The 27,075-nt window shown below is 33.6% G+C and overlaps 1 protein-coding gene across 6 annotated transcripts in view; it reads left to right on the forward strand.

Moving 5' to 3' along the window:
- Lrba (LPS responsive beige-like anchor protein) overlaps nucleotides 1-27,075 on the forward strand; it is a 719,595-nt gene that overhangs the window by 523,749 nt on the left and 168,771 nt on the right. For all 6 annotated transcript variants that reach the window (XM_076865289.2, XM_076865291.2, XM_076865292.2 and 3 more), the window contains exons 43-44: nucleotides 10,994-11,109; nucleotides 19,197-19,309. In XM_076865289.2, the coding sequence (XP_076721404.2) occupies nucleotides 10,994-11,109; nucleotides 19,197-19,309 (229 nt within the window). The remainder of the gene's footprint in view (nucleotides 1-10,993; nucleotides 11,110-19,196; nucleotides 19,310-27,075) is intronic.

Below are 27,075 nucleotides of genomic sequence, written 5' to 3' on the forward strand. Positions count from 1 at the left end.
TTTTGAAATGAATGTCTGTGTTATGTTTCATAGTAATTAATGATTATTAGGTATTAAGTTTTATTTCATATCTATCAATTCAATTGTAATATGTGAATGGTAGAGTGTATAGCACAGAGTCAGTACTCAGCAGATTATCACTAAATATAAAATTCACTAGACTTTCCCAGCACCATGATAAAGGCATATGCAAAATATACTTTTTATCTCTTAGATAGAAAATTTTAATTTTCATATTTTAAAGTTACTATGTTTTTAAATATGTACCATGATATAAATATTGTGTATGTATGTGTGTTTATGTATTCTTTTTTAAGAATTTTTTTATTAGTTGCTCAAAACATTACAGTGATCTTGACATACATACATTTGATTCAAATGGGGTACGTAATCTTATTTTTCCACTTGTACAGATTGCAGGATAACATTGGTTATACAGCCATGTTTATACATAGGGCCATACTAGTGTCTGTTGTATTCTGTACCCTCCCCCCTCCCCTAAAAAAATATTCTTTTTTTTTAACTCAAGTTAGAAAGGTTCATTTCTGCATTTGCTTTTGCCATTAAAAAAATGTATGTATTACATGTTCATTGTAATGGCCGAAATGAAAAAGGGAGAGAATACCAAGTGTTAGATTAGATCTCAGAAGCACAGACAACAAAAACTAAAATAGACAAATAGGATTATATCAAACTCAAAACCTTCTGCTCAATCAAGAAAACAATGAACAGAGTAAATAGACAACCTGTGGATGAGGCAGAAAATATTTATGAACTATAAGTCTGGGCAAGGGTAATAGCCAATATGACATTCAAACAACTAAATAGTAACAGAACAAATAATCCAACTGAAAAACAAGCAAAGGATTTGAATGGATGTTTCTCAAAAGAAGATATACAAATGGCCAATGGGTATATGAAAAACCATTGACAATCACTTAATTATCAAGGCCATGGAGATTAAAACCACAGTGAGGTAGCACTTTAAACCTTTAGAATGCCTTCATCAAAAAGATGAAAGATAGCAAGAGCTGGAGAAGATGTGGATAAAAGGGAACTTTTGCATTCTGTGTAATTATAGATTTGTACAATCATTATGGAAAAAAGTATGGAGCCTTCTCAAAAATGTTAAAAATCAAACTTTCATATGATTCAGCAGTCCTATTATGGGTATGATTCTAACAGAAATGAAAACAGCATATTGAAGATTTATCTGCACTCTCATGTTCATTGTAGCATTATTAACAATAGTTGAGATACAAATAAACCTAAGTGACCATTAATGGCAACCCAAAAAAACACTTTAAATATGAAGACACAATTAGGATAAAGGTAAAATTGGGAAAAAAAAGTATACCTTGTCACTGCTAAATTAAAACAAAAACAAACAAGAAGGTGGAATTATCATATAATTACTATATTAGTTTTCTACATTTATCAGTGTAAAGTACCACAACTGGTTGCTTAAACACTAGATATGTATCATCTCACAGTTCTAGAGGTTGCTTAAACAATAGATGTGTTTTGTCTCACAGGTCTGGAGGCTCCAAGTCCAAAATCAAGTTGTTAGTAGTGTTGGTTGCTTCTAAGGGATGTGAGGGAAGGATCTGCTCCAGGTTCTCTCCTTGGCTTGTAACTAGCTGACTTCTCCCTATGTCTTTTATATCATCTTCCCTCTGTCTGTCTCTATGGCCAGTTTTCCCTCTTATAAGGACATCAGTTATATTGGATTCGGGCCCACACTAATGAATTCTTTTTACCTTGATTATTTTTTTAAATCCTATGTCTAAGTAAGCTTACATTCAGAGATACTGGGGGTTAAACTTCAACATAGAAATTTTGGGGAAGATACAATTCAACCCATAACAATTACTAAACAAACATGACTTAAAAAAATTTTTTTAGTTGTCAATGGACCTCTATTTTTATTTATTTATATGTGGTTCTAAGAATTGAGTCCAGTGCCTCATACATGCTAGGCAAATGCTGTACCATTGTGGTATGACCCCAGACCCAAAGACAACTTTAAAACAGGAATAATATCAGAGAGAAGAATGACGTATCAATGACAAGAAAGCCAATTCACCAAGAAATAACCCTAAATTATATACATTGAATAGAGCCTCAATATTCATGAAACAAAACCAGGTAGAACTGGAATGAAATACAGACAACTTCTCCCTGTTTGGTTAGTCATTGAGGGAACAGGTAGACAAAAACATCAAGAATAGCGAAGACTAGAACATTATCAGCCAACTTTCATGTTTAAACCATTGTACCCAACTGTACATATGCATTCCTTTTAAGCACACCTGGAATGTTAGTCAGGTTGACCATATTTTGGACCCTAGAACAAATCTCAGTAAGTTTAAAAGTATCGAAATCTCGGATCCCAATGGAATAAGCCAAAAATCAATTACAAAAAAACCAAACAAACAAAAACAAAACAAACTTGAAAATCCCTGGATATTTAGAAATTAACACACTCTCTATAAAGCAAGGGCCTACATATAAATTATAAGGGATATTAGAAAATATTTTGTACTAAGTGAAAATATAACAATAGCCGGTAAAAATCTGAGCATAAAGGAGAACATGAAGGACCCTTTTGGGATCATGGGAATATTCCATTGTAACCGTTTTGGTATCACACAACTGTGTATGCATGAAAAACCCATTGCATTATTTATGCCTAAAAAGAATGAATTTCACAATTATATGTAACTACAGTGCACCAGTAAAAATAGGGGAAAAAGAATGAATTATGAGTTTACTCTATGTTAATTATTCTTTAATAAACCTATTTTCCAAAAATAGAAAAGGACATTCTGCTTTAAAGAGTAACAAATGTAGTTGAGTTAAGAACAAAAAGAAAGAAAATAAAAGGATGATCTGAAATGTTAATACGGATATGTAGCTTAGGCACTCTAGGACCATGTAGGAGTGCAAATTAGTATAGACACTTTGAAAAACAATCTTCCAGTTTTCTTATAAAATTACATATATACATAGTGTATATTGTTCCAGTTCTCTTAGGTATTTATCAATGATACTGAAGATATAGATATACATTCACTTTTTAAAAAAATATTTTTTTAGTTTTTGATGAACCTTTATTTTAATTATTTGTATGTGTTGCTGAGAACTGAACCCAGAGCCTCACACATGCTAGGCAAATACTTTTCGACTGAACTACAACCCCAGCCCCTACTTTCACTTTTAAGTAAATATTAATAGCAGTTTTATTCCAGTTCCACACTGGAAACATTTCTGATGTCCTTCAACTGTGAATGAATAAACAGTTTGTACATTCATAGAATGAGGTACTTACTACTCAGAAATCAAATGAACTGACTACTAATCACATGCAGCAACACAAAGACATTGCTAAAGTGCTATGCTAAGCAAAGAGGTTAGGCAAAGAAGTTGTGAGCTTCATACATCATACCACAGATTGTTTTTGTTAGATGAAATTAGTGAAAAATGCAAAGCTCTTTGGAGACAGAAAGCAAATTGTTGTTTGCCAGAGGCCAGGACTTGGCAAAGGAATATGAGGGGACTGTTGATAATGTGTCCTAATTGTGATAGTGGTTAACAAAATATGTATATTCACAACTGTTTAAGCCAGGCATGGAGGTGCATGCCTGTAATCCCAGTGGCTCAGGAGGCTGAAGCAGGAGGATTGCGAGTTCAAACCCAGCCTTGGTAACTTAGCGAGGCCCTGTGTCTAAATAAAATATTAAAAAGGTTTGGGAATGTGGCTCAGTGGTTAAGTGCTTCTGGGTTCAATCATTCCTGGTACCCAAAAAGAAAAATTTAAAAAAACCTGATCAAATTCCAATTCTACACCAAGTTTGGTAAATGTAAATGTTACTCTATTAAATTGTATCACAGTCAAGATCATGGGATAATTAAGATCTCTAAACATTTAAAATATCTAAATTATAAAGTGGTTGTTCTATATTCATTTTAATATGTACTGTTAGTATGTTTGACTACTCAGATTAAAATTTCCTACCTTTTTAATATTACTGAGCATTAAAAGAGAATAAAATCATGGCATTTGCAGGTAAATGGATAGAGTTGGACAATATTATGCTAAGTGAAGTTAGCCAATCCCCAAAAAACAAAGGCTGGATGTTTTCTCTGATATGTGGATGCTGATCCATAATGGAGATGGGGAGCAGAATGGGAGGAATGAAGGAACTTTAGATGGGGCAAAGGGGAGGAAGGGGAAGGGTAAATAGGGGAAGAGTAAATAAATAATTTTTTAAAAATTTCCTACCTTTTTGATAAAAATGATTAGATTTTTGCTTTATTATATCATTAACATAATTTTTCTTTGTTGATATAAATATCAAATATATATTTTAAGGACTATGTATATTAAAGCTTCTATCTCTAACCATTAATAAATCAGAATTCAAATATTTATTTTGTATGTGCATATGGATTTATTAATTAATATTGGTATTGTTCCAAGTAAACTACTAAGCATCTGAGAGAAATGTTAGCCAAAGCATTTCTTATGTTATATGGAGAGAGTATGGGAATGTATATCTCTTCATTGTGTGTTGATCAATTAGCTATCTTTAAATAGCACCTTCACTAATTATTTCCTTTTGTAGTAGGTATTGATTCACCATCAATACAATTTAGTTAACTAATTTAAGGACTGGGAAGAGTGAACACTGGAATTTTTTTCTATTGATTTAAACATATTAGCAGTGGAAACTTACAGTTTACTTTTAGATGCCTAATTTTATATTGATTCAAGCTTTTTATTACTGTTTATTTCAGAATCTAAAGCAATATTTTATTATAAATGAAGTTAAAATAGTACACATAAACAGCAGTCAGGATGTTAGTAGAAACTGTGGTAAGTTTGGGGCTAAAAAACTTTCCAAGATGAATCACTCCCATGTCCCTTAGCAGTTAGACTTCAGTTCCTCACCAAGTCCTTCTCTCCATCTTCTTCCTGAGTGTCTATTTGCACGATAGGGAAACTGGCTTCCTACAGAGTAAGTGGATCAGGAGACATTGAGGAAGAAGCCCCAGTATCTTTTTGTGACTTGCCATTGGTAGCACTCCATCATTATGCCACATTGCATTCATCACAGATGAGTCAGTAAATACATGCCAGGATCTAGGAGAGGGTTTATACTCCAGCTCTTGTGGATGTATGTTGAAACTACATCAGGTCACAACTTTTATGTAAACAAAGTGACCTTCTGTGTTATAATCAATTGTTGTTTTATAATGCTGGTAATGATTTTAATTAGATAATTTTATAATTTAATGAAGAATTTCAGGGTTAGAGTACAATTCAGTTGTAGAGTGCTTACCTAGCAAGTGCAAGACTCTGTTCAATCCTCAACATGGCAAACATAAATAGTTGGGACAAGTGATAAGAAGTTTATGATCAGGGCATTGTAGTCGTGATTTGGGGACTGGAGATGGGTTGCCTTGTATAGGTGGTCAAGAATATCTTCTTATGACTTTTACATTTTGATTTGAAGAAACAGGATCAGTGTATAGTGTATGTGCAAAGGCCCTGAACAAAAAGAGCGTCCAGTGTTCTAAGAAATGTTAGAAAGCAAGTATCAGTGGAATTTAGTAATTTAGGGAATTCAATTTATGGGATTTGGAGATAGATTTAAGAGTGATTAAGAGAGGGAGATGTTCAATATATCTACTCAAGTCTCAGCTTGAGCTGCTTAGTGGCACTTACTGAGACTAGGAACACTGGAGAAGCAGTGTTTGTGTATATACCTTTCTATCCTTATATCAAGGTTGGTGGGGAGGATGTGGATGGACAAAAATTGGGTTTAATTTTAGATGTTTTAAAATGAAACCCAGGAAAGATGTCCAGTTTGAAATATTGTGTAAGATATAAGACTATATCTTACAGATATACTTATCTGGAGCTCACAAGAAAGGTGTATTTATTGGAACACAGTACCATATATAATGAAATTTAAAGCCATAAGAGGGAATGAGTTCATCTGGGGAGAGATTGTAGGATAGCAAGAGGAACTAGAGGTGCAGCTTAAGGAAATTCTGCATTGGTTTTAAAACTTGACATAAAGCCACTGAGAGAAGATGGTCTTTTGCAAAGATCAAATAAAGGAAATAGAACATCTCCCTCCTCCGTCTTCAAAACAAACAAATAAGAATAAGATGGCTCAACACACAGGAGATCTAGAAAATATGATGCTAAGGATGATAGATAGTATTTAAAAATGAAAAGGTCTGATGAGAAAAGACACAGATGGAAAAATGTTCCTTGCATTTAGCAGCAGCAGGTTTTGACTGCCAGATGGTTGTATGTTGTGAATTTGGCCCACAGTATCAACAAGGTGTCCTTGGCAAGCAGGTCCCTGTATTTTGTTGGAATTTATGAACTGCCCCCTCTTGTTTAGGTGTGATAACCCCTGCAGTCAGGGTCATGAAGACAAAGCTTCTGACTTGTGGATCAATAGGACATGAGACAGTAGAGACAATGTGCTAAATTCTTACCCACCCCTGACACTGATGGCAAAGAATTAGTCCTACTGTGACTTTTCTACCTACCTTTGGCTCTTCTGGAGGATTCTGACAATTCATGACCACTTGCAGTATGTGCATGTGCATGTCAATACTAGTTTTAAGCCATAACAACAAATGCGTTGAGTCAGCTCTGTCTCCACTCACAGTATCATTTTAGTTTCCCTACTTCGTGGTCATCTTTTTTGCTCAATTCTATCATCACTTGAATTCAGGCTCCACCTCCCCTTTCCATGTAGGAGCAATAACCAAGAAGTTTAATACATGTTTGTAAGGGGTTGTACCAGCTACCAGGAGATCATATTCTGTTACAGCCAGAAGAAGCTTAGAGAAGTGCAGGAGAGGAAGGCATATGAGGCTGCATGGCCAGAGTGGTGGGAAGGCTTATATCTTCTTTGATTTTTCTTTCCAGGGTCTGAGCCACTTTCTCTCTCTTTCTCTACATCCCAGAATCAAGAGAGCACCTAGATCTGAGGCTTATTCTTTTGCCCCACAACTGCAGCCATGACTCTGCCATGCAGTACTGCATGCTTTGGCCAGTCCTGTGCCTAGCTACCCCTTGAAGTAGTATTTTGGACAATTGTAGCTTTAAATACCTCCACCTGAGAAACAAATGCCTCACATCAATAGCCTCCTAAGCTTTGATCTTTAGAAAATAGAAGCAAGCTCAATACACAGCAAGAAAGAAAAGATCATAGCAGAAATCAGTGAAACAAGTAAAAACAGTAAAGAAGCTGATGACACTAAAGTAGATTCTTGAAAAACATTGGTAAATTGACAGACTTTAGGCAACCATGGAAACATAAAGAGAAGGGACATAAATTACCAAAACCAGAAATGAAAAACAACTGATCATCAATGTAAAGGTTAATTTACACATTAGTACTGATGATATAGGATTTAGAAAGGTTAGGAAGGAACACCATGAATAACTTCATGCCATTAAATTAGACAACCTGGAATATATGGGCATATACCTAGAAAATAGAATGACCAAACTGACTCAGGAAGAAATTAAAATCTGAATAGGTAAGCTTTTAAAAATCTTCCCATAAAGGGGCTGGGGTTTTAGCTCATTGGTTGAGCACTTGCGTGAGGCACTAGGTTTCGTCCTCAGCACCACATAAAAAAATAAATAAGTAAAACAAAGATATTGTATCCATCTACAACTAAAAAAATTTTGATAAAGAAAATCCTAAGCCCAAATAACTTTACTATCATATTTTTAAAGTAGATCCTTTACAAACCTTCATAATCCTTCATATACTCAGTAAGCTACAGGAGAACATGCCTCCTAACTCATTCTGTAAGGCCAGTGTCACTCCAATAACAATACTAAAGGCAGAACAAGAAAACAGGAAAAAACTATAATACAACATTGCTCACTAATATAGATACAAACATCCTTTACAAAATTTAACTAACCAAATTCAGCAACATATAAAGAGGAGTATAAAAAGACCATTTGGATTTTATCACTGGAAGACACATTGGTTTAAATTTGAGAATCAATATATGTTGTGCACCAACTTAATAGAATAAAGGACAGAAATCACATGGTCATCTCAACAGACGAAAGAAACAGCATTTGACAAAATCTAACAAACATCCATGTTTAAAACTTTTAACTCAATAGAAAATAGAAGGAAATTCCCCAAAATTGATAAAAATCATCTACCAAAAATCTTCATAGCATACATACTCATATTCTCCCTATTTTATTGAAATTGAGAAGCTGAAATTCAATGTGTCCTGAATAGCCAAAAATAATTTTTATAAAGAAGAAGAAACTTTAGATGACACTATCTAATTTCAAGACTTATTAATTCTTTTTAGATGTGCATGACAGTATTTTGACATACTATACATACATTTTGATAAATGTAACTAAAGCCACAGAAGTTAGGACATGGTGTTTTTATAAGGATAGATATATAAATCAATAGAATAGAGTTGAAAATGAAGAAATCAACCTTTACATATATGGTCAGTTGTTTTTCAGCAAATGTGTCAATACAGTGAAGAACAGATAGTCTTTCAAAAAGTAATGCTGAGGCAACTAGACATTCAACACACAAACAACTTAGGTGTTGCTGGGCAAATGGTGCGTGCCTTTAATTCCAACTATATGGGAGGCTGAAGCAGGAGAAGTGCAGGGACCTGGCCAGCCTGCGTACCTTAGTAAGATCCTGTCTCAGAATAAAAAATGCAGTAGACTGGGGGTTTAGCTCAGTGGTGGAATTCTTGCCTAGCATGTGTGTGGCCCTGGGTTTAATTTCTAGTATTGCAAAACAAAACAAAAAATAACTTGGATGCTTACCACATACTACTCACAAAAGTTAACTCAAACTGTGTTATAGGCTATATACGTAAGAGCTGAAACTGTAAAATGTGTGCAAGAAAACATGGGAGAAAAATTTTTGATGTTGAAACAGGCAAACCATCCTTGGATACCACACCAATAGCATGATCCATAAAAAAAAAAAAATAGATGAAGAGATGAACTTAATCAAAATCCAAAATATGTTTCAAAAATGAAAATATTTTTATGTCATATATCTGACAAACCACTTTGTATTATGTATGTATATATGCCAATATGATATATATAGATAGATATGTAAAAGTAGACTTATGGAAATTAGCTTATGTTATTATGGAGATCAACGAGTCCTGTGATTAGCCATCTTCAAGCTGGAGACTCAGGAAAGCCCCTGGTGTAATTCAGGTACTTGGAAAACCAGGGCAGCTGATGGTCAATTTGTAGGCCAGAAAGCCCAGGAATTGGGCTGGTGCAGGATTGAGGATGGAGAACCAGGAGCTCCTCTGTCCAAAGGCTGGAGAAGAAGAACCTGTGTTCCAGGTCAAGAACAGAAGAGAATTCACCCTTCCTCCTTTTTTTGTTGTTCAGTCCTAGATTATCTGATGTCTACTTACTTTGGGGCGATCTGCTTTACTCTGCCTGTCCATTCAAATGCTAATCTCTCTGGCAGTGTTCTCATAGACATATTTAGAAATTATTTTTTCCCAGCTCTCTTTGATATACCTTAACCTGGTCAGGTTGACGCATAAAATTAACCATCACCATTTTATATCCAGAATGTATAAAGAACTCTTAAATCTTAATAATAAAACATAGGCAACCCAATTAATGGAGGAAAATATTTGAAAAATCGTTTCATTGAAGATTGTAGAACTTACTGAAACCACATGAGAAGATGCACAATGATGGACATTTAAACTACCATAAGATAATGAACCCTATTATGTATAACTTTACATTCTGCAAAAATTTTAAATAATAATAAAAATAAACTACAACAAGATGCTATTTCATACTCACTTCAGTGCAATAATAAAAACACAATACAAAACAAGCATTGCAAGGATGTGGAAATTGGTTCATACACTGGAATGTTCAACCACTTTGGAAAACAATTTGGCAGTTACAAAAAAGAAGTTGAAGATAAACTTGACATATAAAAAGTTCCGCTCCTAAGAATCTATCCCAAAGAAATGAAAACATATATTCATATCTTCATAGTAACATCATTTACAGGGCCAGGGTTGTGGTTCAGTGGTAGAGCACTTGCCTAGCATGCATGAGGCACTGAGTTTGATCCTCTGCACAACATAAAAATAAAGTATATTGTTGTAATAACTGTACAACTCTAGAAATTTTCCTTTTAAATAAACATTGACTTATAAGGTATGTAAATTAATCTCAATAAATCTTTTAAGGAAATAGTTATTTGTCCTTTGTGAAGGAAGACTAATGACAATATACATAGGTCTGAAACTCTGGATGTTATAAAAATCCTGCCACCTGTTTCCCATTATTCTCAGTATTGATCAGTTATATTCATTAGGATTTACTTTTATTAGCTTGGCTTTCTAATAAGCTATATAAGAAAATCTCAGTAGTTTCTCCTGCCTCTGTCCCTTTGTATAAATAGAAGAATGAATAGTTTAGAATACTCTTATTTCTTCTTGTTACAAACATTATGCAAGTATATTATTTAAATTTGTAATATACAAATGTGTTATCTTTAAGAAGTGACTATTAAAATTGATGGACTTGTGAATATAATTTTGTGTGCATTTTGTAGTTACTATGATTCCTTCTCTTTATATGAGTTAACTAGTTGATTATTAGCCATTCTCTTATTAATCAACCTTCATGAAACCTGGATATTATAATGGCATTGCAGTGACAGCTTACCTGAATGACTAGAACATGTATAATAGACCTGTGCCTCCTCCATATCACTATTAACCATTAATAGTAGATAGAAATATCTCTACTATTTATTAGTTTAACATGATTGGAACTTTTTAGTATTATATATTTCATTGGGAAAGAATAAGCAAAGATAATTCATGATTTAGTATTGTAATATAATTAATCTTAAGTTTAGGTTCTTACACTGAATTCTTTTTTTTGCAGGCGTATTTCATTAGCAAGTCCACGTCAGCTTTTTAAAGCTTCTAATATGACCCAGCGATGGCAACACCGAGAGATTTCAAATTTTGAGTACTTGATGTTTCTCAACACTATAGCAGGTAATCTAAGTCCACACACTGAGTGACTTCAAATAATGAGTTATTTATTATGAAATGGTTAGATTATTTTGGGTAGTTTATTTTTGCTACTATTATTACTGTTAGAACACCTCGTAAATATGTTGCTAACAGTTTCCAGTTTTGTATATGAACAGTTGGCTACTTAGGAGAAATTAAAAGTGAATATAAAAGGTTTTTGCCAAAAAGGAGAAAAGAAGAATTTATGACTCTTTAATATAGAAAGAATGGGCACATTGTGCAATGGTAGAATTGAAGAACAATATAAAAATTTTAAGAACCTGTTAACCCATTAAGTTCCAAGTTGTCAGTTCTGAAAATATTTCAATAAAATTGACATAGACATATTAAAATAGGTTAGAAATTCTAATACAGAGTTTGCATTATATTTTTATTTTATTAATTAATATTAACTAATATAATTATATTAAAATGTTATTCTACAATCATCTGCTATATAATTATATTTTATATTATATGCTATATTTAAGTATTTGTAGGTATCCTATATCTGAAACAATGGGATAAAATGGGTTAATAACTTAGTTAGAAATGTGTTACATGATGAAACAATGAATTGCAATATAGAAAAAATAAAACTGAGTAAAATATTAACCAAAAGAATATTCAGATTGTGACCCACATATGAAAATCTGAAGGCCAAATGACCCTATCTAATCATAAAATACCATAGAAAATCACCCACCAGCACTATTTCATTGAAATTGAATAAGGAATAGAAATGTGCCATTAATTTTCATTTGTGACAACTAGAATAAAGAAAATTGAATGTATTTGTGAGACATTCAAGATTCATTTCAGCAGACTGACTTGGTTTGTATTTGAAGCACAAAGGGCATACAGGGAGAACATGACATGTCATTTAGTCTCAGAGAAATGATTTGAAGCACAAATGTGAGTATAGAGTGAGTGTCCCTTATCCAAAATGCTTAGGACCAGAAGTATTTCAGATTTGGATGTTGGTTTGAATTTGGGAATATTTGCATAGACTTTACTAGTTAAGCATCCCTAATTCCAAAAATGCAAAATCCAAAATGTTCTGTAATCTGAAACTGTGTCTTCAAAAAGTTTCAGAATTTGGATTTTCAGATTAGGAATGCTCAACCTTTATTACATGAATCTAGCTAAAGGGGGTATAGATTTAATAAAATAAACAAAAAGCCTATAGGGCTTAAAATATCGCAGAGAGACAGAAATTATATTTACTCAGTTTGGGGAATAAGGATGAAATAAGGAAAACTTTCAGTGGTTGTGCAAGAATGGATATTATTTTTGTTAGCAGAGAAGGGAATTGCAAGTTAGAAGTCATTTCTTGGAAGTCTGAAAGCATAAGATAGAATAGAATGATGGGAAAATATCAAGTATATCTGGAGAACAATAGCATAGTTTGTTTATCTGCTGATGTGTGTGCAATCTGTATATACTTATAGACGTTGAGAAGAAAGAATGTTAGCAGCTTGAGGAAATAGTAGTCAGTTCATTGGGAAATTTTTGAAAGTTTTAAAGTACATAAGCAATATTATAACGGTACAAAAAATTACTTGGAAGGTGTATGTAAGATCAATTGGAGTTAAAAGGGACTAGGCAGACATTCAAGTTGGAGAGCAATTACATATAAAGGTATAAGCGCTGGTGTTAGAGAGAGGTATCAGTGGACATTGAAAGGAAAGATCAATATCATAAGAGTTTGCAAGGCACCAAGCATTCAATATGCAGCTGACTGAATGTAGGGGTAAATGGGAAGAAAGTGTCAGAAAAGACTTCCTGGCTCTGGGTCTCAACTATTGGGAAAATGGTAGTGCCATTAGCAGAAATTCATAGAAGGACAATGGTTGTGCTAATCTGGCTAGACAGCCAAGTTAAGTATCAAAAAGAGAGTTTGGGGTTATGTAGGCCCAAGAAGAGATAGGACATTGGATTTCATCTGCATAGATGAGATCATCTAGGTAGATAATACAGAAGATATTCAGGTAAGTTCAGGGAAATACTGTGTCTGAGAGAAAAAAATAAGGGAAGTTAGTAAGGAGAGAAAATAATGAGCGGTCCTGAAGACTGTATATAGTAGGAAGAGAACTGAGGTAAATCAAATGTTTTGAGAGGCAAGCGAGAGTGAAGAAGGCATTTGTCACCTATGTCAGGTGTTATGGGAAGGTAGGGGAAAATTAAGAATGAATATAGAATAGACTTTTGTGTTTGGCATTTGAGGAATTACTGATTACTTCATGGGGATTCATTATTAAAGCAAGCAAAGCAAATTGTTGGTGAGGAACTGTATGGTTGGGGGTTAAATGGGAACTTGGGTGTAGATTAGAGTATTCTTAAATGTGATAGGACAGAAAAGATAGGTTAAGGCAGAGAAGAGAAACCAACAAAGATGGAGAGGGAGAAAGGATAATAGTTCAGGTTCTGAGGGACACAGGTTCAAGAACTCAGGTAAAGGAAACTCTTAGCAAAGAAGAAAGATCCTGCTAGAGAAGTGGGGACAAGAAAAGGGAGTATTGTGAAGAATCAGAAGTTGAGGGGTTCACATTGACAAGTCTTAATTTTTCAAAAGAGACTCATCTTGTTGGGGTTAAGCAATGAAGAAAGTCTGAACAGTTATGTTGATGTTGGTTGGGATTACATAACTAATTATTAAACGGATTTTTCCCCCATATTTTTTTTGGTACATTATAGTTGAACATAATGATGGAATTTGTTGTTACATATTTGTACATGCACACAAATAACAATATAATTTGGCCAATATCACTCCCCCCCACCCCGAACCTCCTACTCTTTGGACCCTTTTCTCTACTGATATCCCTATGACTTTCATGAGATCCCTGTCCCCTACCTTTCTTATCCTTTTTTCTCTCTAGCTTCTACATGTGAGAAAACATATGACCCTTGATCTTCCAAGTTTGGCTTATTTAGCTTAACACCATGGCCTCGATTTCCATCTATCTCCCTGCAAATGATATACTTTCATTTTTCTTTATGGCTGAATAAAATTTAATTGTGTATATATATCACATTTTCTTGAACCATCCATTGTCATTCATTGATCGACACCTAGGCTAGTTTCATAGTTTGACCCTTGTGAATTGTGCTACTATAAACATGTGTATGCATGTATTGCTATAGTATGATGACTTTAATTCTTTAGGGTGAATACCAAGGAGTGGTATTACATGGTGGCTCCTTGCCTAGTTTTTTGATGAATCTCCACACTGATTTCCATAGTGGTTGTACTAATTTACAATCCCATCAACAATGTAAAAGTATTTCTTTTTCTCCTCATTCTCTCCAGAATTTTTAATTATTTGTATTATTATTTTTCGTTTTTTTTTTTTTTTTTGGTGGTACTGGTAATGGAACCCAGGGCCTTGTGCATGCTAGGCAAATACTCTATCACTGAGCTACATGCCCAGACCTATTATTTGTATTCTTTTTTTAATTAGTTTTTTAAATTTATATATGATAGCAGAATGCATTACAATTCTTATTACACATATAGAGCACAATTTTTCATATCTCTGGTTGTATACAAAGTATATTCACACCAATTTGTGTCTTCATACATGTACTTTGGATAATAATGTCCATCACATTCCATCATCATTTCTAACCCCATGCCTCTTCCATTCCCCCTCACCCCTCTGCCCTATCTAGAGTTTGTCTATTTCTCCCACGTTCCCCCTCCCTACCCCACTATGAATCAGTCTCCTTATATCAGAAAAAACATTTGGCATTTGGTTTTTTGGGATTAGCTAACTTCACTTAGCATTATCTACTCTAACTCCATCCATTTACCTGCAATTGCTATGATTTTATTCTCTTTTATTGCTGAGTAATATTCCATTGTGTATATATGCCACATTTATTTTATCCTTTCATCTATTGAAGGGCATCTAGGTTGGTTCCACAGTTTAGCTATTGTGAATTGTGCTGCTATAAACATTGATGTGGCTATGTCCCTGTAGTATGTTGTTTTTAAGTCCTTTGGGTATAGTCCGAGGAGACGGATAGCTGGGTCAAATGGTGGTTCCATTCCAAATTTTCCAAGAAATCTCCATACTACTTTCGTTGGCCGCACCAATTTGCAGTCCCACCAGCAGTGTATGGGTGTACCTTTTCCCCCAAATTCTCACCAATACTTATTGTTGTTTGTCTTCATAATAGATATGAATAGACTGGAGTGAGATGAAATCTTAAAGTACTTTTGATTTGCATTTCCCTAATTGCTAGCAATATTGAACATTTTTTCGTATATTTGCTGATTGATTGTATATCCTCTTCTGAGAAGTTCCTTGGCCCATTTATTGATTGGGTTATTTATTTATTTATTTTTCGGTGCTTAGCTTTTTGAGTTCTTTACCCTAGAGGTTATTGCTCTATCTGAATTGCTTTGGTATGAGGGGTAAAGATTTGCTCCCAAGATGTAGGGTCTTTATTCACATCACAGATGGTTTCTTTTGCTGAGAAGAAACTTTTTAGTTTGAATTCATCCCTTTTATTGATTCTTGATTTTAATTCGTGTGCCAAAGGAGTCTTATTAAGGAAGTTGGGGCCTAATCCCACATGCTAGAGATTATGGCCTACTTTTTCTTCTATTAGAGGCAGGGTGTCTGGTTATTTGTATTCTTAATGACTACTATTCTGATTGGTGTGACATGAAATCCCAGTGTAGTTTTGAATTGTATTTCCCTAATTGCTAGTGATGTTGAACATTTTTTCATTTGTTTGTTGACCATCTGTATTTATTTTTTTGAGAAGTATCTGTTTAAATCATTTGCCCTTTTATTAGCTGAGTTATTTGTTTCTTGGTGTTAAGATTTTTGAGTTCTTTATATATTCTATATATTAATGCTCTATCAGAAGAGTAGCTAGGAAACATTTTTTTCTCATTATTTAGGTTCTCTCTTCACATTCCAGGTTGTTTCTGTGCCGCACAGAAGCTTTTTTGATTTGATGCTATCCCATTTATTAATTCTTGGCATTATTTCCTGAACTTTAAGGGTTCTATTGAGAAAGTTGTTTCCTTGCCTGTTTGTTGGAGTTTTCACCCTACATTTTCTTCTAGGTGTTGCATAGTTTCTAGTCTAATTTCTACATCTTTGATCCATTTTGAATTGGTTTTTGTGCAGGGTGAGAGATAAGGGTGTAGTTTCATTCTTCTGTGTATTGATAACCAGTTTTCCCTTCACCAGTTTTCCTAGTACTTGTTTAAAAGACTCCTTTTTCTTCACTTTATATTTTGGGCACCTTTGTCAGGGGTCAGATGACAAAGGTGCCCAAAATATTGAAGGGCATCTAGGTTGGTTCCACAGTTTAGCTTCTATTCTGTACCATTGGTCTATGTGTCTGTTTTTATGCCAATACTGTGTCGTTTTTGTAACTATAGCTCTGTAGTATCATTTGCAGTCATTCATTGTGATGCTTCCAGCATTGCTTTTTTGGCCTAGAATTGCTTTGGTTATTCTAGGTCTCTTATTCTTCTGAATGAATTTTAGGACTGTTTTTCTAGTTTTGTGAAGATTGTCATTGGTATTTTGATGGGGATTGCATTGAATTTTTATATTGGTTTTGATAGTATGGTCAAAACATCAATTCTGCCTGTCCATGAACATGGAATGCCTTTCCATCTTCTGAGGATATTGTGAATGGAATTGTTTTTCTGATTTCTTTCTTACAGATTCATTGTTGATGTATAGGAAAACTATATATTTTTTGTATCTATTTCATAACCTAAATTTGTTTATTAGCTCTAGCAGTCTTTTGGTGGCGTTTTTGGATCTTCTGCAAACAATCACAATTTGACTTCTTCCACTCCTGTTTTCCCCCTTTTATTTCCTTCTCTTGATTAATTGCTCTGGCTGGAATTTCTATCACTATATTAAATAGGAATAGTGAAAGTGGATAGCCTTACTTTGTTCCGAATTTTAAAGAAAATCTTTCAGTTTTTCCCCATTGACTATGAGCTTGGCTTTGGGTTTTTCACATTTAGCCCTAAAGGGATTTTAAGTAGTAAAATGAGACTAGAAACATAACAAGTTTAATGTGCATATTTGCATGAAGTAAATCACTTAACCCAGCTTAATTGAATGCATAGTAATGATTGTAAAGCATTTATTTCATGAAATAGTCCCTTTTCTCAAATAACTTTCATTTACTGTGTCTTTAAAATATATTCTCTGTATATTCTTTTTAAAAAGTAGAATCAATAAATTGTTTGAATGTTTTTATATACACTAAAGTATAGAGTTAAGTGTCTTGTGTTTTTTTATTTCTTTTACACTATTAATCTGTACCGCATTCAAGTTTTTATATTATGATACAGTAATCATTCTGTAGCTATACAATGAATTTAACTTAATTAAAAGTCTGAACACTAAGCTGGTGCATGCTTTTTTGAGGATACAGTAAGGTTTGGATTATTTTAAATTATTTAAGCAGAATGGACAAGATGAGGGTTTTGGTGTTTAATAATCTCTTAAATCAGATGGAGAAGAAAGGGGGAAAAAAGAGGGATCACAAAGACTTCTTTTTGCTACTAAGCTTAATGATTTTTTCTGGCCTAAATTAAACATATTGACAGAAACATGTGGTGATATGATTAACAGGTAGTGACAAATTGCCCTTGTTTTCATGTTTTTAAAAACTGTTTCCAGGTCAAAGAAGACCTCTATCACTCTGATTATCCTCAAGCCCAAGATGAATAGAGTAAAATGAAGTTATGAGATCATAAAAAGGCTTTAAATACCAAGAGTCTATGTCAAGAACTACTTTAATAGCCGTCTGTGTATTGATATGTCATTTGAGAAAGAAAAAGGAATGACTATTATAGAATGTATAGAGAAAATGGAATTCTAACAATATTAATATTTTTATCTCCCTTCTACTTTAGCCATAAAACTTCTTTCACACTGACTTTTATGTAATTGGGGTTATAGGTTGGTAAACAGTTGAGTTAGGATTCAGGTGCGTGCATATTGGATGCAGAAGGAATGAGCTTATTCACTATGCAGTCTCCCTGGAGTGGTGGTACCCAGGGAACGACTGTGCATGCATAGATGGGCTGCCTTATCCTTTGACTTTGCACTTTTAGTAACTCAGTGTGTCCCTGGATGTCATTGGTGTTAAAAGGAAATATAGGGGAACATGTGGCAGGTTAGGTAGGAGCAACATTAATAATGCTGTTTATTGTTTTTAGAGAACCATATAATTCAAAACTGCCAGGTAAGTTTCAGTTATTTAGTACAACTATCTTATTCCACATATGACTAGCAAATTATCTACAGGGGTAAAATCAGTTAAACTCGGTTGGTTAGTTGGTTAATTAGTGTGAGATCAAGAATTCTGGTTTTGAAAACTTCTATAAAAACTGAAATTTCTTTTTAAAAAAATGTCAATAAAGAATGTGTTGGGGCTGGGACTTGCAGCTAAGTGGTAGAATACATACTTGGCATGCATAAGGCCCTGGCTTCAATCCCTAGCACCTCCCTGGTCCCCCAAGAAGAGAATTTTATTTGTGGCATTACTTTATTTCAAGTAATAAAAATCAGTCAAATGTAATTTAAAAGAACATAAACTTTAAGACCAGAATAACTGGATTTGGATATGATTTACTCATTACTAGTCATGTGACTAAGATCAAGTTACCTAACCTTTTGTGCCTCAAATTTTTCATCAATAAAATGGAAATGATGCTCATTTCATAGGGTGAATATGAAGTTTAAATGAGATAATGTATAACTAGTACTTAAATAGTGGCTGCCTCTCAAAAATTGTTAGTTAAGATTTGAGATTGTAGTTCAGTGGTAATCTTTGCCATGTAGGCACAAGATACTGGATTTTATTCCCAGCTCCACCATACAGTCAATCAATATTTTTTATCATATATATATATATGATATATATATATATATATATATATATATATACACACACACACACACACACACACACACATACATATATATATATATATAGTTTGTTTATCATATATATATTTATCATTTCATTTTTTATTTTCAACTAAAATTGGCTTTCTTTTCCCCTACTAGGACGAGGTTATAATGACTTAAATCAGTATCCTGTATTTCCCTGGGTCATCACTAATTATGAGTCAGAAGAACTAGATCTTACCTTGCCAAGCAACTTCAGAGATTTGTCCAAGGTAATTTCTCAGTAATCATCTGGAATATAATTGTCTTCCATATAACAATAAATTTGATTTTCTTTAGTTATTTTCACATGACTTTTAAAAAGCTTTTAAATGTATTTATGCCTTTGATATATTTGTCTTAAATGAATTTTCAAGTTTAAAAGTGGAATATTGAATATATATAATAAAATTGATAATTAAAATATTTATTTTCCCATATATATTCAAGAGTATTAGCATTTGGTAAAGCAGAGGAATAAATCATGGGCGGTACTCCTATAAGTTGCTCTGTGCTACTCCAAGTCACTAACTTTTCTCTATTACCACTTGTCCTTCTGTGATACATTCCTCACTGCAACAATATGGATCTTCTTAAAATCTAATTTTGAATCCTGGAATTCCCATGCCTAAACTTAACTTCCTTGACTTAATATTGAATGCAGAATAAATCTTTCCCAGTTCAGACCTTTTCTTCTCTGCCTTAATGCTTCATCTCGACTTTGCAAGTAACATACCCTCATCCTCTAAGTCACCTCCTCAGGGAGAGCATTACTGACTCCTTTTTTTCCCCAGGTGTGACTCTGTTTCTTTCATATCACCTACCATATCTTGGGTTTTACATATTCTTCTACCACATGTTTTGGTTCTTCTTATCTCCCTCACTAAGCTCCTTTAAGACAATTCTTTTTTTATGCTTTTATTTATTTTATTTATTCATTTATTTATATGTGGTGCTGAGAATTGAACCCAGTGCCTCACGTGTGCTAGGCGAGCGCTCTACTGCTGAGCCACAACCCCAGCCCATTCAGAATTCTTGTTCATCATTCTCTTTCTCCCTCTGACTAAGATGCTACTCAGTAGATGTGTTGAAAGTTCTCAGAATGCCAGATTTATTGCTCTTATTACTGGCTTCCTTCAAGAACATATATATCTTCCTTTTTTAAAACTTTCTTATATCCATCTTAGGCCACAGTACAGTATTTAAATAAAGTTCTACTGGTACCGATCATAGCAGAAATGCAAGATTCTCAGTGATATTCACTCAGAAGATTCTTGCTTAGTTTCTGCAGGTCCCAATATCACTGGTACCAGCTCACTCACCTATCCAGTTTCCTTTACGTAGAATCCTAGGACTTGCATTTTTCTGACATGAGAGGAAGAATGCTCCTTATTTTCCCATTCCTGGGGTATACCCTTTGTTTCCTTGCCATGATTAACTTTGTAAGTGTTTGGAGTAACTTCTATCTATCCAGAGAATATGATCTTCTGCACAGTCCAAACACAATAGTACACACGATGTCAACACAAAAATTAAAATTTTTCTCATAAGGCCTGGGTTGTGGCTCAGTGATAGAGCACTTGTCCAGCATGCACGAAGCACTGGGTTCAATCCCCAGCACTACATAAAACATCTAAATAAACAAAAGTGTAGTATCCATCTACAACTAAAAATATTTTTAAAACATTTTTTTTTCCTCACAACAAACATAGAATTTAGGATCTGGTTATTGCCATTGTATAACCACATCTCTGTGTCTATCCCTATCTTTGCTGATCTCCTGTTCCTATAATACCTCATGTTCACCTCTTGTACTTTTGCTATTACTCTTCCTTTTATCTAAAAATGTGGACTCCCATAGTGCTCTCAGTATTTTTCTGTTGTAATACATTTCATAATTTGTTATAATGTTAACATTTTCTTGGGCTGCAGATGCCGCTTAATGATAGAGCACTTGTCTTGTATTGCACACTGCCCTGGATTTAATCCCCAGCATCACAAAAGCAACAACAAAAACATGTCGTCTTCTGTTTCTCTGTTAAGCGAAATTATTGCTTTTAAAAAAATAAATGAATAAACAAATCCAAAACCTTGATAACATATAAGTATTTTATTTGTTCTCAGACCCTGTAGTTTCTTACTATAACCTGTAGAACTCTCTAGGCTAATAAATGAGGACTGTGTTAGTTTGACTTGTGTAATGAGCCATGCAGTAGGTCAATAGTAAAAATTGGACAACTCCTTAATCCTTGGGCAGTTATAGCCTACTCTCCTTCCATTGTTTGAATTTTATGCACATAAAAGTACAAATATCCTTTTCATGATATTTTTTTAGAATGTAAAATTTACTTCACAAAATGAATTATATTTAAATAAATACCCTTTCTAGAGTTCCAGAAAAATTGCCACCTGTTTTATGACTGAATCCTTCATTTTGGACTTCTATTTAAACACAGGGTTTAGAATTATTTTATTTTGTTGTGCTTCATCTGATTTTTCTGAAAGTCTCTAAGATGCAGTGGGTAGTGTAGTGGCTTGTGGACTGCATTCATGTTTCCATTTGATGAATAGCAGCAATGATGACAGCTGGAAGACTCCTGATATTTCTTCTGAGGCTGTATTTCACTCTGCTACTGTCATTGCACCTGAACAAAGCTCTCCAAACTTACCTCCTCCTCCCACCCCTATTTCTTGCTATTTACCTCCATTCTCTGACCCTTGTCTTGTGTTCTCTATGCCACTAAAAATCTTATATGACCAGAAGAAAGTCTCCAAAACAGTTGTTGTATGATTTTTTGTTATGAATATTCATTGAAATAATAACAGAAAAATGATAATATAGATTATTGGTCAGCTAAAAGATGTTTTTATTAAAATTGAATTTTATCTTATAGCTCTTTCTAAAGAACTTAACAAATAATTTTGTTGCATGGATAAAATATTAACTAATTCATTTAATGCTTCTTTTCTGGATATGATAAATAAGCCTGTGTTTATGCCCCACTGGATCAACAATAATTTTGCTTTTTTATTTTGTTACAATTAAAGTGAAGGGCCAGGAGCTAGGGTTGTAACTCAGTGGCAGAACACTTGCCTAGCATATTTGAGGCACTGGGTTCGATTCTCAGCACCACTCATAAATAAATAAAATAAAGGTACTAAAAAAATAAAAAATAATTTTGTAAAAAGTGAAGGGGGAGAAGCTCAGGAGGCTGAGGCAGGAGGATTGCGAGATTAAAGCCAGCCTCAGCAACAGTGAGATGCTAAGCAACTCAGTGAGACCCTGACTCTAAATAAAATATCAAAAGGGGCTGAGAGTGGCTCAGGGGGTAAGTGCCCTTGAGTTAAATCCCCAGTGCCACACACAGACACAAAAACAAAATGAAGGTGGAAGACAGCAAAACCAGAAAAATGAGTTACTTTCATTAGTTTCAATCCATCTACCACCATATCCACTAAACAAACACAGAAGAAATATTATTTATGTTTCTAGTACCTGTAATTGTAATGGCATCTATTTTTATATTTTGAGAGATTTTATAAAATATTTTGTACTTTTAACTGGGAAAGGAATATTTGTAAAAAGTACTTTCAATAAGAATTGACTGGTACAGATTTGAATAGTGAACAGTAGTGTCAGTGCAGGCCTGGGAGGAAGTGGGGAGCCCGAGCACTCAGCCACATATCTTATAGCTAATATCTCCTTTCCTATAAAACAGCAGTAGTTCAAATGCTGCAAAAGTCATCCAGGTTCATGAAAATGGGATTCCACTAGTACTAATTGCTTTCATTAAATATTGATGAAATAAGTAAGTTTGGAATTAACTACATTATTTTAAGTGAAATAATGAAGAGCACATCAGATATTTGAAAATTGTACTTTGTACCTATAACGTAGTGGTGGTTGTTTACTCAATAAAAGTATCTCATTCCTTTTAGTAGTAAGATCTGCCAAAATATTTGCAGTGTGATTCACATGCACACTTTCAGAAATACATCTCATATATAAATGAGCCATATCAGTGCAAATAAGGATTGTAATAGAATTGTATTAAAATCTGTCCCATAGTATTCATTTGGCAAACATTACTATTTGTTTAAATAAACTTGTGAAATCCTGGAAAACATTGTGTGCAAACTTTAATTTAGAACATAAACAGATCTTATCTCCCATTCTTAAGTAGATAATGTAGCCTGACTGGCTTTAAAAGGTATTGAATTATTTATGCATATTTATGTCCATTTAATTTCCCCAAAGCTAGTTTTCAGAGGAGTTTTAGTAGCTTTGATACAGAGCTACAATTTTATTTGGTAATCTTTTCCTTGTTGCACAAAGAATTTTCTTTCTGAAGCTGAATTAATGTAACCAACACTCTGTCCTCTGAATTAACTTTTCTGATCATTCTTTAAAAACAGAAAAAGTATGAATGGAACAATGTGAAAAAAAATGTGTTCCTAGAAGTGTTAGATTTTATTCCATGTATAATATCTCCTTATAATGATTGCAAACTAGTATTGTCAGTGTGTTGAAAAGATCAAATCTGCTTTACTCTGAAAAGGTAATAAAAATATTAAATCATTTTTTTATTTAAAAAGTACTTATTATCATAATGGCTTAATTTTTTCTTCCATGGCTGGAAAAAAATAGGCATCATTATGAAGAGGATTTTCTCCCATGTATTTTCCCAGTTGTTTCATCACTAGTCTAAAATTCTGACTGATGAGAAGACAGATCTAACCATGCATAGAATTTGGAGTGACATTAATCTATATTTTATAAATACATAGAGATTTTATATTTTGACAGCCTCCTTGGAAGAGATGAAACTCAACATTTTCTTTTTGTCTTCTTTATTCAAAATTATAATTAGAGCAGGAATATATTTATAAAATGTCATGCCATAAAAACAAATTACGATGGCTGAATGTTCCATATCAGGACTTCTTTGTAGATTTGGAAGATTTTCTTTGCAACTATGACTTATTTATTCATTTCTTCTTTTTTTACTTTCAAGAGTGATTGTATAACCCAGTTTTCTAATTGACAAAAACCAAGTCAATCTGAGGCAATCATTTTTCTTCTAATTGATTTGCATAGTTATTTTAAATATATATGTATTTGTACTATAAACTGAATATCTATTCCACAACTGTAATGGATTGTTAGAGTAAAATGATATTGATAATCATTCGTGTGGAAATGAAAACCATATCATTTTAGTATGGAATTCAAGAGGCAGGAACATTTTACTTTGTTATTACTAACTAATATTTGCTGAATGCTTACTATCTGTCAGGCTCTTTACTAAATATTTTACCAATGTTAACTCTTTAAACCATAAAAAGAAAGAAAGGGAGGGAGGAAGGGAGGGAAGAAGGAAGGAAAGAAGGAACCAACCTAAGACCATGAGATTAATCAAGTTGCACAAAGTCACACAGTTAGTGAGTAGAACCTGCATTTGAACATTAAATGGTGTTCAAATTAGTGGTTTTCAAATTGCAACTCATAACTATTTTTTAAATGAATATAAAGCCCTGAGTTTGATCACTTTTAAAATAATGAAAAATACTGAAGAGAGTTTGAGGTAGAGGGTGAAGAAAAACCCATTTTTCATCTTTAGAGTGCAAACACAATGTGAGCTGTTGTTTTGGTTCAGAATGTAGAAACAAGAAAGGTAAATGGCAGGGGAATAAAGCAGCAAATAGAAGAGCATCACATAAAAGAAAGTGTCAGTGTGCAGAACTACTGCTTAAAATTGTGTGTGTATACTTGTATGTAGTGTGTTGTGATTTAAAGTAATTTATTTATTAATATGGATTTTGGCTGAGAAATTTTGAGAAACACTGCAGCATGCCATACTTTCTTTTATTTGGGCACCAGTTGCTGAGTCTCCTTTAATTTGTTTTATGAACTTGCCTTTCACCTCTCTTGCAAAATTAACATTCAAATATAAACAACATTTTGTTGCTGAAAAAGATTTTTCCAGTTAGCCTTCTCTTACTGTCTTTGTCTTAGGTTATGCTCCAAGCTTTTTAAATTAAGACTATTTTTAAAAAACAAACAAACAACATCAGCAAAACACTAAACATTTGGTTAAAACCAGAGAATCCCTGATATTACTGCTCATTCATCTGTTATTGTTGTTTTTCATTTGTTGATTGTTAATTGGGTACAAATATGTGCAAAGGATTCTTTAGTTTCTAGAGATATGAAAAAATAAAACTAAGTAGTTACTATCCTATTTAAAAAATTACTGAAGACTGGAAGAATAAAAGAAATAATCAAGTTAAAAGCTCACATTTTTTTTTAAATGAAGAAACATAATGAAGAGACTTTGAGCGAGAGAACAAAGAAAAACCCATTCTTTCATCCTTAGAGTGCAAACACAATGTGAGCTATAATTTGGCCCAGAGTGTTGAAACAAGAAAAGTGAACAGTAGAGGAGGATGCACCCGCACGGTGATCTCCTCACTCCTGCCTTGCTGTGTTAGAAATCAGTAGCAAGTTGTCTTTTATATATTTTTTAGTTGTAGATGGACACAATACCTTTATTTTATACTTTTATTTTTGTGTGGTGCTGAGGATTGAACCCAGTGCCTCACATGTGCTAGGCACTCTACTGCTGAGCCGCAACCTCAGCCCAGTGGCAAGTTTTCTAAAACTTAATTTTAAATTTTTGCTCAGGCTCTTAAGATATCATAACTTGTTATATTTTTAAAACCTGTTACAGTGATGAACAATTCACTCCCTGTTAATCCAGCAGCTTCTATAACCCTTTTCTAATTTAAAATGTTTCTAAAGATTAAATTCTAAAAGAAAAAAAAAAACCCTCAATAACAAAGATATACTGAATTTACTTATTCCTTGCTGAGTAGCTACTGTTGGTCCTTAGTATACATTTTCTACTCCCCAAAGGAAGAGTAGCTTCTTTCTCTTTTATTTATCTCCTTCTATTTGTCTGTGTTTTTTTATATGTGAGATATTTCTAACACACACATTTAATATACAGCATGCATCTTGACCTGGAATTGACTACCGACATTTAACTGTTGTTGATCAGACAGCACTTCTTTATCTCTTTAAGTTTTAAGTGCTGTTTCTGACAAATGCCAGTCCTTTTAGTCTGCTCTGTAACAGATACACTGGGAATCAATATACCATCTAGATGTCATAGAAGGAAAGGAACATTCAGGGTGGGGGGTACTTTTTAAACATGGTAGGTATTATAGCTTTTACTTTGTTTTTCTATTTATTGGGCTTCAGTAAAATCAAGGAATTAAAAAAAATTAAAAATACAAATTTTATGATACCACAGTAGTAAATAATGGGTGTTAAATTGTTTAACTAAAATATAAATGCTGAAAAAGAAACTAAAAATTATTCCATAGTGGGGTACACTTTGCACATTTTTTTCTTTGCTAATAAAGTACATTAAGTATTGTAGCCTCGGCACTAAACTTAGATAAAGTTATATGAGTTTGATTTTGTATTCCACGGCCTTGGGAGTTTTTGCACTCTCATCAGCACAAAAATGATTTTAGAAGAGTTCATCCTATATTTGTGAGATTCTGAGGGAAGTCACAGTAGGTGCTTTTCACTATAACAAACATTTACAGATGCTGTGTCCTTTAATCTCCCCCCACTGTAAATAACATGTTATTATTTTATTGTAAGGAGACTCTGATTTAGTGAGGTGCAGGAGCTCTCCAAGATCATGTATTTTGGAGTGGTAGGCCAAGAGTCCCCTCAGTTCTGTACCTCTTAGTGAGCTGGTCTATTTTAGGTATAACCAAAAAAATATTTTAAGTTCTATACTTTCTTTATATTATTGTTCCCACATTTAACTATCCTTCTGTCTATATTGGCAAAAGGCAAGAGATTTACTTTTTGGAGCAATTGCACCATAGAAGCTTTTGATATGAGAACACCAAGCACAGCAGAGAAGGGTTTAAGGTAAAGATGGAAACCAAGAGGATTAACTGAAAGCTTTGAGTACGG

The sequence above is a fragment of the Callospermophilus lateralis genome, chromosome 8 (genome assembly GCF_048772815.1).
Source record: "Callospermophilus lateralis isolate mCalLat2 chromosome 8, mCalLat2.hap1, whole genome shotgun sequence".
Lineage (NCBI taxonomy): Eukaryota > Metazoa > Chordata > Mammalia > Rodentia > Sciuridae > Callospermophilus > Callospermophilus lateralis.